The 11,198-nt window shown below is 48.5% G+C and overlaps 4 protein-coding genes across 4 annotated transcripts; 2 read left to right on the forward strand and 2 right to left on the reverse strand.

Annotated features, from left to right (window-relative positions):
* Nucleotides 1-1,802: 1,802 nt before the first annotated feature.
* On the reverse strand, nucleotides 1,803-4,401 carry F5891DRAFT_987582 (uncharacterized protein; the record flags this gene model as incomplete). The annotated part of the gene is made up of 10 exons (XM_041377922.1): nucleotides 1,803-2,009; nucleotides 2,332-2,375; nucleotides 2,491-2,509; nucleotides 2,616-3,014; nucleotides 3,067-3,114; nucleotides 3,262-3,295; nucleotides 3,351-3,769; nucleotides 3,810-3,937; nucleotides 4,116-4,216; nucleotides 4,298-4,401. The coding sequence occupies 10 exons, from the start codon at nucleotides 4,399-4,401 to the stop codon at nucleotides 1,803-1,805; spliced, it is 1,503 nt and encodes a 500-aa protein (XP_041217344.1).
* Nucleotides 4,402-4,598: 197 nt separating this feature from the next.
* Nucleotides 4,599-4,823, reverse strand: F5891DRAFT_899885 (uncharacterized protein; the record flags this gene model as incomplete). The annotated part of the gene is made up of 1 exon (XM_041373443.1): nucleotides 4,599-4,823. A coding segment is annotated over one exon (225 nt), but the record flags the coding sequence as incomplete, so codon positions are not given.
* A 113-nt stretch (nucleotides 4,824-4,936) lies between these two features.
* Nucleotides 4,937-6,358, forward strand: F5891DRAFT_1215975 (uncharacterized protein; the record flags this gene model as incomplete). The annotated part of the gene is made up of 5 exons (XM_041369311.1): nucleotides 4,937-5,138; nucleotides 5,198-5,331; nucleotides 5,383-5,407; nucleotides 5,464-5,807; nucleotides 5,862-6,358. 5 exons carry the CDS (start codon nucleotides 4,937-4,939, stop codon nucleotides 6,264-6,266), a joined length of 1,110 nt encoding a protein of 369 aa, XP_041217346.1. The 3' UTR covers nucleotides 6,267-6,358.
* Nucleotides 6,359-8,749: 2,391 nt separating this feature from the next.
* F5891DRAFT_1198910 (uncharacterized protein) lies at nucleotides 8,750-9,360 on the forward strand (the record flags this gene model as incomplete). The annotated part of the gene is made up of 6 exons (XM_041368690.1): nucleotides 8,750-8,804; nucleotides 8,854-8,861; nucleotides 8,915-9,014; nucleotides 9,062-9,127; nucleotides 9,166-9,216; nucleotides 9,281-9,360. 6 exons carry the CDS (start codon nucleotides 8,750-8,752, stop codon nucleotides 9,358-9,360), a joined length of 360 nt encoding a protein of 119 aa, XP_041217347.1.
* Between the last annotated feature and the right edge of the window lie 1,838 nt (nucleotides 9,361-11,198).

Consider the following 11,198-nt stretch of genomic DNA (forward strand, 5'->3'; position numbering starts at 1 on the left):
AGTTTGTCCTCACGTCTATCAACATGCCATAACACACTAATTGTGACGTCCACGACCTCAGAGCAACGTTATCATGTGTGCTGTCAATTTCCTCTCCGAATATATAGTGATAGCTGTCCAAAGTGCTGGGAGCAATGAGATGTAAGGAGCAGACATGAAACAGGGTGACCGCATTCCTTGTATAATTACATGATCATGATACAGCCACTGCTTGCCTCGTGTTCGAAGTTCGCGAACCCTTGTCAACTTGCAATTGGGGTTTCCGGTACCCTGTTATCACTCGGACGTTACTCGGCTCCATCAAACCCTGAGGAAACAAGGTACGGACATCCCTCACATAATTCACAAGGAAAGGACCCCAGACCGACCTATGATGTTCGGTTCAGTTTATTTGTGATGGCATCAGCCAGCTGTATATAACCCTCAATGCATTCCTTCACTCATCTGCTTCCCTTCTGCCCACATCCCTCCATTATCCTCGTAACGGCGCTGTCCCTGACTCCCAAGTTGGCCAGCCTTTTGTAGGTGAGCCAACCTGGAAGGTTGCGCATATCTAGACAAGCCTTTTGTAGGTTATCTGGTGACCAAGTGCACAACATAGCAATGCCTGTCGATATTAAGAGTTCATTTCTAGTATTTTGTATCTAGCACAATAATACATAAATTGGTTGTTCTATTCTATGTCAGCGCTCCCCTGGAATCGTCTATAGTGAGACCTGCACAGCGGGTATGGGTTTTATGGTGGTCCAGAGCCAGGGTTGCCTCCTGTAATATGGCGAGAGTGAGACATCGTTGGGGATTGGAATGGAGGCGCAGCACCATTTGGTCTTGGGAGAGTGAGACATTGTTGGGGATTGGAATGGAGGCGCAGCGCCATTTGGTCTTGGGAGAGTGAGACATTGTTGGGGATTGGAATGGAGGCGCAGCACCATTTGGTCTTGGGAGAGTGAGACATTGTTGGGGATTGGAATGGAGGTGCAGCGCCATTTGGTCTTGGAGGGCCGCTGGGCCTCTGCTGCCCTGGTAGTAGCTGCGAGAAGTTTCCTGGTTGACCTGGAGGGTTGGTAGGTGTACACTAAGATTAGTAGCAGACTAGTAGTTGAGAAAATAAAATGTAACAAAGAAGTGGCAAGGGAAGTGGAGGTAGTGCCATTTAAAAAGTCGCTACTCTGCTAGGCTTGTGCAGAGACACCTTGTTGACATCAAATCTGGGCTATATGGGAGAAGGGAGCTGAGTATTATGCCCATGGAGTGAGATACTAGGGAGGGATGGAAGAATGGAGTCGGTATGAACGAGCTTGAGCGGATTATCTAGAAAGACTTGACGACAGTATTAATGGAGTTTACTTTGGTTATTTTGAGGCAGAGAGATGAGCGGATTATCTAGAAAGACTTACGACAGCATTAATGGAGTTTACTTTGGTTATCTTGAAGCGAAGAGTTGAGCGGATTATCTAGAAAGACTTGACGACAGTATTAATGGAGTTTACTTTGGTTATTTCGAGGCAGAGAGATGAGCGGATTATCTAGAAAGACTTATGACAGCATTAATGGAGTTTACTTTGGTTAATTTGAAGTGAAGAGTTGAGCAGATTATCTAGAAAGACTTGACAGCATTAATGGAGTTTACTTTGGTTATTTCAAAGCAAAGAGTATCAAAGTGTCAGGGATATCATGACTATCCATATGATTGGGTGCGGATGCATCTTTCGTGCAAAGGCCCAATGCCCTAGGGAATTTATTAGTGACAGGTTGTACAACTCGGATGAACCCTCTGGCACGTCGGGCAGGCTCAAGGGATTTTAGAGTGTTGTGAGGAATGAAGGGGTTCCACAATTAAGGAGGTATTGATAGAGGTTGTTGCGGAGGTCAGCGCTTTTGAGACATGAAGCAAAGTCTGATAGAACGGGTGGTATTGGTCCCATTTCGGGAATCGAGTCAAATTTGTGTAGATGAGGGTCAGGAAGGATGATAGACATAGGGAACGCGCTGAGGATGATGTTGCGAAGCTGGATGCAACGCGGAGGAATGGCATCGCAGAGACTAAAGTAGTACTCGCTAAGGAACTCCGGGAAATCATGAAGAAGGACAGGGAGGAGTCAGAGGGAGCCGCAATAAAAATTACGAGATGCGAGTTGGAGATTAGCATCGAGCCAGAAACTTGAAGGAGAAAAGAAGGAGCTTGTGGAACGCAGACCAGCACTGACGGGAAAAAGTCAAAAGAAGTTCCTCCAAAATTGAAGGGCAAATCTCACCTCGCGGGTGTCGGATAGTAGCAATTTTGGCATGAAGAGTCGATGTGAAACAAGGCAGAGCCAAGAGAATGCGAACCCAGGGAAGTAAGTGGGTTGCAAGTGTCACTGCGCAATTGCGAGCTACAATAAAAATAAAAAAAATGGAAAATGGTGGAGTTGAAGCAGTTAAGAAGCGTGCGGACTACACGGTAAACATTGAACATATATAACAGGTCGAGAACAGAGAGATACGTACTCAGCTTGACGATCTCTGCCTGGCGGTTGAAGATGTGAATGATCTCGAGTATGATGACTTGCGTTAAGCCGCTAGAATATCTGGAGGAAGTGCTCGAGTACAACAATAGACCTGGCAAGACTTACTTTTGAACTTGATACGTTCATTGAAAGATGTCCATTGCCACTGACACCATTGACGGGTGGCTGACTGCTGTTCCTGGAACCAGCAACAGTTTTGCGCTCTTCCTGCATTCGTGCCCTGGCACGTACATCCGGGCCGTTCTCATCTTCCATAATCTGATCACCACCTCGTGCATGACAAATTCCGAATTCTAGATCCTTCACAAGATCCTCCGCTTCATTATCGAGCTCGTGTTCGAACTCAAGCCTACCAGGGAGGAAGGTGGCAATTTTGTGTACCCCAGGAGCAGAGGTTGGGGCTACCTTGGGTGGTGGAGGTAGGGAAGTGGTCATGGTTGACATTCGTCTGCGCTTGCGAGCCTGGAATTCATCTGGGTCGATGTTAAATTCGACATCCATCCGCTGTAATATGATTCACTCAGTGAAGGGGACGACTTGAATCATATAGACGTACAAGAAGCGGCCAATCACAGAAATCAACATATACGCTGTTGAGCCGTAACTAACGTACGAAGTATCCTGAACAGCAGCAGCAGGCGGGTCAGGTGTGATTTTGAGAAAACCAGCTTGCACCAAGAGTCCCAAACTCAACTCGCCTTGTTCACATCAATCTTGACAGGATCCCGTGCTTCCCTGCGGTGAAGCTTACCTCCACGACAAGCGTACTCCCGGACGAAGGTCTCCTTGATGACAAGATAAGGTTTGGGTAAGATTCAGAGCTGCGAGCAGAGGGTCTACTCGGCTGGAGTTAGCCAATGTAAAGACGGTCTATTGGCAAGATTGAGGTCGTTGACAAATGAATCGTGCGCAACGGCGCTAAGACCAGAAGCCAAGGGTGGCAAGTGGCGGGATCCAAAGACGAAAGGAGCAGCACAAGGATTAAGGCCGGCATCAGATGTTTTCGGTAGCATGGGAGACTGGGCATACGCGGCAGCAGTAGAATTAACCGGATAGATATTGTCTTGGATGAATTGGACTTCCAGGCGTGAGGTCCCAAAGAACTGTCGTTGAAGTGCCTCTTTGGCTTCCTGAGCATCGAAGACATTCACGTATTCGACTAGAGCGGTTGTGGTTCCATTGCCGAGCATAGCAGAATCCATGAGCTTCACCTCCTTGATGAGACCGAAAGTATAGAACAGACGATGCAAGTCACTGGCCTGAGCAAAGAGAAGAATCGGCAAGTTCGATACCAGCAACTTCGAGGAAGGCGCATTGGGGTGAACTGATGGTTGGAGGTGCGGGTTGGTGATCGAACTCCATTTCCGGAAGTGACGAAGGGTTTGAGGATGCCAGCATCATCGTCCTGTCTGCGTCATCTAGGAAGCCTGTGACAAGGGATAAATAAGGTAGAGTACTTGCAACTGGATTTAGCTCGCACCTTGAGAACGTTGTACGACGGCTCAAGATACATCAAGGGTGTGTCCTCTGTGACGTGTCAGTAAGTTGAGCCTTGAATCGCGAAGCAAATGCTCTAATACTTTATTTGCGTTCGCGAGAGCGCACTCATTGCACGTTTGGCTTCCTCATGAGATGACATTACCACGAACCCGCGACAGCGAGATGCGTTATCGACAGTGGCGAGAATCACAGCGTGCATGACAGTACTGAAACGCGAAAACAAGGCGGAAAATTCGGGCCTAGTGACTCGTGAGCATGAAAGGTGTGACGACTAAAAGTAGGCACACTTGGTGAGATCAAAGGGCAGACCGAGCACGTAGAGGTTTCGACGCGCATCTGAATTCTTGCCAGCGCTTGGAGACGATGTTTTGTTATTGGCGGCAGGTGCCATGGTGCTTTGAATGGCGCATATGTGCACTGTTCAGTTTCCACATATTGAAAAGCACTCACATAGAGGATCCACCGATGTTATAACCAGATATACATAGAGCTTTCCTGTTGTGTGGTCAGTCGGTACAGTCAGGTGAGAGCGTACAAGTCTTGCTTAAATGCATCGTGTGTGAGAAAACATAGCACGCAGTACGGCGTGTTATCATTATAGTATGATGCGTCTGCGCCCCTCAAGCCGGTTGCTAGTTGTCTGAAGAAGAATTGGAAGATGTCCCTCAGCTCGGTATGGATATAAGGCGCGTATAGCCTGAGTATGTCGGCAAGATAGCATGCTGCGTAGGTCTTGACGCCTCTGTCTTTGTGTAGTAGAATGGAGGTGTATACGAGCTGTGTGCGGACGGTGGATAGTGAATTCACGTCGACAAGCTCCTGGTCGCATTACAAAATCAATTACCTTGTTCACATAGCGGTGGAAATCAAGACGCATCAGCTTCCCGGCAAATTCCGGCCAGAATTCACCATCTTACTACCAGACGATGGCACCCAAAGATTCCAATCACAAGCTAATGGTTGTCCTTTATGCAGAAGCCAAGTTACAGAAATCTATCAGCTTACCAGGCAGTTTTACCATTTCACGCGCTAAGCAGGAGGGGATGGAGGCAATCAAGGAACACTTGAAGATACTTCCCGGTGTGCCACTTGTCACCCTAGACCCCGATTGTACCGATTTTTACCCAGGTATGTCACCGATACACTTATTACCCACGTATTTACAGTGGATACGAACACTTGGTCAGTTCCAAGGGATGATAACACCGTCATACGCACTCTGAAGGGTGATCTTACAATGGTTGTGTACCCACAACCCCCCGAAGGACAGCACTTGACACCCTCACCCTTTGTCGATGCTCTTCAATCTGCGATTCGTGAAGTATGCGACGTCAAGGCTCAATGAAATGTTGCGCCACTGGCTAGAGAGGAGAGCACTGAGCGTTATGTCAAACCGGGTATGTTTTTTGTGCCCTTTGGTTTATCGCGATCAGACTAATAGTTGTATTTTCAGCTGACAACAATAATGACATACTTCGTAGACTCGCATCAATGGAGGAAAAATTTGGGCGTGACATTGCTGAGCTGAAGCAAGCGAATGCTGGACTGCAGCAAGTGAATGCTGGATTGCAGCACGACGTGGAAGAGCTGAGGCAGGTGAATGCTGGACTGCAGCACGACGTGGAAGAACTGAGGCGGGTGAATGCTCAGCTGAAGCTCGACAATGCTCAGCTGAAGGACGACAATGCTCAGCTGAAGCTCGACAATGCTCAGCTCAAGCACAAGAATGCTCAGCTCAAGCACGACTTCAAAGAGCTGAGAAGTCAATTGGATGAAACTAATAGAGCTGTATTGGGTGTTCGTCCTATTATTTGCTTTCTTACTTTTCACACTCACGTTTGGGCCTTACAGGATAAAGTCGCAATCAATAAGATCCGTCGTCGGGTACTCCTTGACACTGGTCGCGATCAGCTGGCTATGATATGCGGCCACAAGAACTGGAGGGAGTGGAAGGACGAGAAGACCACGTCAACTCCGAGTCCAGGAGATGATCAGACTGTCCAAACTATGATGACTGAAGCGGAGGTAATACTTGAGAATTCCACTGATGCATCAGATTATTGGAAAGCTGTTGGGAAGGATCGTTCAACTCTTCGCTTTCTCATTCATCGTAGCCATATCAGGACTGAGGGAGATATTGTAGCGCACAATTCAACTGCGGAGGCTATTGCGGAGAGCGTTCTAGCTCTGATCGCTTCGAGTGACAGGACCCATATGATTTCCATATTCCGTGCAGTTTACAATGACGAACCATGACAAAGTCTTTGTATAATAATTTCTAGATAGCTGAAATGTAATCTGAACGCATGCTTTCAGTTTGCTACATCTGCGGGCTTCTCTCTCCCCCCTCGTCTTCCTTGATGTATGGGGCAGGTGCGGACAAAAAAAGTATTCCTTCTGCTGGCGTGAAAAAGACTCGTCCACAGCTGATGCGATTTTCTTTGATACTTCCTTGATGGAGAACTGTTTGACGAAGTGCTCTGTGGAGGCGGTCTTCTACACCTGAGGCTCCCACGTTGTCAGGCCTGTTAGACGTACCACTGTCGGTGTGGCCGGTCTAAGTCGAGGCGTAATTCACAGTACATTTGACCTGATTCACCTGTAAAATAGCGTTAATTTACAGACATGTTAATTTACGGTAATTCACGGTGGTGAATTTGAAGGCCTCTGGGCGCATTGTAAATTTACCCTGTGAATTTCGGACAGTTCCAAATTGACCGTACACTAGTCGCCAGGTAAGCTTAAAGGGCCATAAATATTCACAATTATTCGTACTGGCAGGGAATCACTCAAAGCGCCTCGACTTAGACCGACCACACCGACACAGTGGTACGTCTAACAGGCCTGACAACGTGGGAGCCTCAGGTGTTGACGATGAGGATGTCCCGACCAGAAGCATAAAGATATATTAATGGCCCTAAAAACAATAAGCTCATGATGCTATCGGTCGAGGAAGAGATCATGCCAAATATTTTGGACCAGTTAACAAACTCTTTCCATGGATGCTCCCAAGGCAATATCTCCTCGTTTCCAAACCAAAACTTTCCTTGTGGACCTGTATCACTGGTGTCACTTTGGGCGTTCGGCACGGAACATTGAACAATCACCTGGGGGAAGAGGCAAGCGCCAGGATCTGGCAAAGGCCCAACTCGCCAAAGCCAGCGTACAAAAACATGAACAGAGACCTAATGTGAACATCTTCGATCTTCGGACATACAATAACTTGAATGGGTCGCGTTCTTATTTTTATGCTCAGGCGGTAGCCCGAGCGCGCTCGGGCTATGAGATTGATACGGCTGCATTGATTTTGATTCCAATTTGAGAGTAGTACCGGATTTGATGATGTGGCTAAACACTGCAACTGCAAGATATCGATGATCGATGACCGGGTTGTGACCGGGTGTACTAGTTTTTTTTCTCCTCAGTCTCTGATTAGTCATTACATGTCTTCGTTGTCCTACTCGTCGAGCTCGCGGTCTTTGCGCACAACATCCTCTGCCATTTTTTTTCCAACTGTAGTGCCCATGAACGCTTTGGATCCTGCCCACTATAACCCTTGACACCAATCCCACTTCCGCTCTTTCCTAGGACCTGCAGCCTGGCCATGCCGTAACCGCCGGTTGATCCTTTTTGGAACAACACTCATCAAGACTGGGCGGTACGTCACGCCAGGATCTATCGCCAGATCCTGATCGCCGCGCTCGCAATCAACCCTGCCTCGTTGTCTCTTCATCAAGTCAGTTAGTACCTCTATTGGTGCGGGTCTCCTATTCTTTCTTCAGTGATTCCACTGCCATCCTGGATTTTCCTTCTGCTAACTCAGGCTACAATTTTATATTACATCCACATTAGGCGGCTTACACTCAGCAAATCAAAGAGACGATAATTTTAAAAAGTTGCTTCATGATTTATATGACATATTGTCGAGGAGATGCTACACGTATGGGAGAGGGTGACAGACACGAGGAAGATGGTGAAAGCGCGCGGAGGAGTTGGGGGGAGGAACAATTTAGAGTGGCGATAAACGTTCAAGGGAGTGACTCCGCAAACGTGCCAGAACAGTTACTCACGAGGGCGGTGAACTTCAGTGACTTAATGAGGGGTGGTTGAACGATTTGGAGCTCATTGTCACCCGATCTATGCACACTCCGGTAGGTAGTGGCTTACTATTTTAGATCCAGATCAATCAGAGATGCGTGACCTACTGGAAGGAGCTTCTCTTGTTTCATCCACTCCTTTTTTATCCTTGTCGGACCGTCTTGGGGCACCGCGTGCATTGATTCGGAAGCTCAAGTGCTCAAGATGCAAGCTGCTAGATTTAGTACTGGTTTGTCGCCATTCATATCAGGTGATCTTTGATACTAATCAACTAACATGACAAGTCGATATCATTCTAGAATCTAGTAATTATAGGGTCGAGATCCTACCAGATCTCAAGATCTTATCACGCAACTTGCCATCCTGTGGATGTTCTCATCAGACCAAGCACCACATCCCATGGCTATTTTGGTAATGTGGGTGCACTAGTTCCGTGAACTGGGTCGGTGTTTAGCGCCGCTGAAAGGCGTAGTTGGTCTTAGTCACTGTAATTCTGTCATCTCCATGAGCAAGATATTCTCGCGCAGATGCGCCCAGTGATCATCGATCAATATCCAGTCACAGTTCTACTAGTAGCATCCCTCTCAGCGCCTGTCTCTATAAGAACGGCTTTGAGTCTTATTTCTCCTTCTAGCTGAACAATGCTGACCTCCGTCGATGGAATCAAAGGACAAGTCTTCGACTATATCATCATTGGTGCGCTCTGTATCAATTTCTGATGTAGAGTAACTCACCTTGCTTCCAGGTGGTGGAGTAAGAAAGAGCATCTGCGGCTCTTAACTTGAAAACTGACCGATCGCCCCTAGACTACTGGTCTCATTTTAGCGACATGTTTGTCAGAAAACCCATCAACTTTGGTGCTTGTCTTGGAGGCAGGCAGTGCTCATATCGATGATGCCAATCTACGTCAGTCTGTCAGAATACTCGTGAATTATCCCTGACATCAAGTCTAGTGATACCTCAACAACGTTGGTTGTTTGTGGGCAAACCTGAATACGACTGGAGCTTTAAAACTGTCAGTATCTCCGACTGCAGGCTCATAATCGCAACTAACCAGTGCAAAGGAAACACAACATCACGCCAAAGACAGAATATTCACTTGGCCTAGGTCAGTTTGTGCTGCTTGACTCCGAAGAGTCGTCGCTACTTCAACTGATAGTTCTTGTTTACAGGGGGAAAGGACTCGGAGGCAGTTCCGCAATCAACAATCTCCTCTGGAATAAGCCAGCGCGCTGTAGATGAGGAATCTTGACTATACGTGAAAACACTTAAAACAAAAGGGGTGCTCAACAGCAAGACCGGGATACGAGACAACGACTCGACCCAAAGGACAACCACTGAGAGAAGTTCCTCGAAATAAAGTGGAGGGAAACTCTGTGAGCTAGGCGGGCGCTAATAGGCGCGAGAAGATAACGCGCGCGAAGGCGCGCGTGCGCGAGGCGAAGGCGCGCGAGATGCGCGCGTGAGCGGGAGGTCCGAGAATGCGCGCGCGCGAAGCGAAGGCGCGCCTAAAGCGTTAGAGGCAAGATCTTACTGAGGAGTGAGTGCAAAGGTGGAGGATTGACAGGAGGATATGATCAGATAACAAGTGGGGAGGTGATCTATTCACTTTCCAGTACACAAAGATAAGGGAAAAGTAAGTACCAGAACTAAAGGAAACCCTTCTGTATTTAAGAATGGAGAAGGCGCGCTTCCGAGCGCGCTCCCGAACCGAGTAACCATATCAACTCTAATTATAACTAAGTTTAAATAAACTTTCCATAAGTAGCGCGGATGTCGGACCGAAGATTTTATTAGTTCAATGGATAAGATAGAAATAACGCACCAGCGAATCAGTAAGGACATGGGACGGATGGACGGACGATAGCGCGAAGACCTATGAGGAGGCGCGCGAACGCGCGCGCGAAGCGCGCATAGCGCGTGCGTAGGTAAGGCGCGCGTAAGTGCGCGCGAGTTCGGATAAGGCGCGCGCGAGACTGGTTCTTAGGAGTAGAGCTGTAATGTATAGGAATGTATGGTTAAAGGCCGGATATTCGTCATTGAGACGCGCGAGTCTCTACATCTCCTGGGGACTTACATTCTGAGTGTCCCCACTCAGTGCTATAACGCAGGATCTTGGACTTAGAGAGGTGGTGATAGACAGGGATCAGGTGATCGCGAGAGTAGGGCCGTCCTTTGATGATCGCGAGCATCGATGATGTAATCGGAGGAGATGTTGATAAGAAGATGGACGCGTTCTCGCGATCTCTTGACTTCTTTGTTATCAGTTTTTCATCATGCCTACTTTCAACGTTGCTATGCTGAACTCTACTCCTTCCCCTGAGCCTGTTCCAGTGGCGCAAGGGCTTCCTGAGGACGCGCCTATGCACGACGCTAGCGCGGAATCCGATACCGACCGCCTCTTGACCGCTTGGGCCTCCATCCTCATTTCCCTGGAAGGATGCGTGATGTCCGCGCCTGAACTCAAGGCGGAACTCCTCGAGGATCAGGAGATGTGGTTGCGCGAGTGGTATTCTGTGCTGGTGAGTGCGCTTACATGTCTAGATCTATTGTAGCCTAAGATTTCTAGGCAACCTTGAACGGCTGTTCCACGCGCGCGGGTGTGTTAGCGGTGGCGCTGGAGATGGATGATAAGAGCGCGGAGTTGTTGAAGCAGGGGCGGAAGAGTTGCAAGGAGATTGAGGCGGTTGTGAAAGATTGGAAGGCGAAGGCGATTGCGTCAGTTCCTCAGGCGCCTCCCATGCAAGCTGCGCGCGCCACTGGCGCGTCCGAAGTCGATGCGCGCGCCACTGACGCGTCTGGTACTGATGCCAGCAAAAAGGTGCGCCTCTCTATTTCCTGTTGGCGCGCCTCTCTATTAACGCGTTTGGTTGCGCTAGCCGCGCGTTGGGCGCATGTCTGTGACCAAGGCGCGGCGCTGTGGCGCCTGCATTGCCAAGGACATTGACTGTGGAGGCGCGCCTGGTCGACGGTGCCCTCCTTGTGATGTTTCCAAGCGCGCTTGCACTTTCTGTAAGTCGCGCCTATTGTCTTTCATTGGCGCGCGCCACTGACTGCTGTGGATTAGCTAAGCGCAACCTTACTGATGCG

Source organism: Suillus fuscotomentosus (genome assembly GCF_016647785.1).
Source record: "Suillus fuscotomentosus strain FC203 chromosome Unknown F5891scaffold_168, whole genome shotgun sequence".
Classification (NCBI taxonomy): Eukaryota; Fungi; Basidiomycota; class Agaricomycetes; order Boletales; family Suillaceae; genus Suillus; species Suillus fuscotomentosus.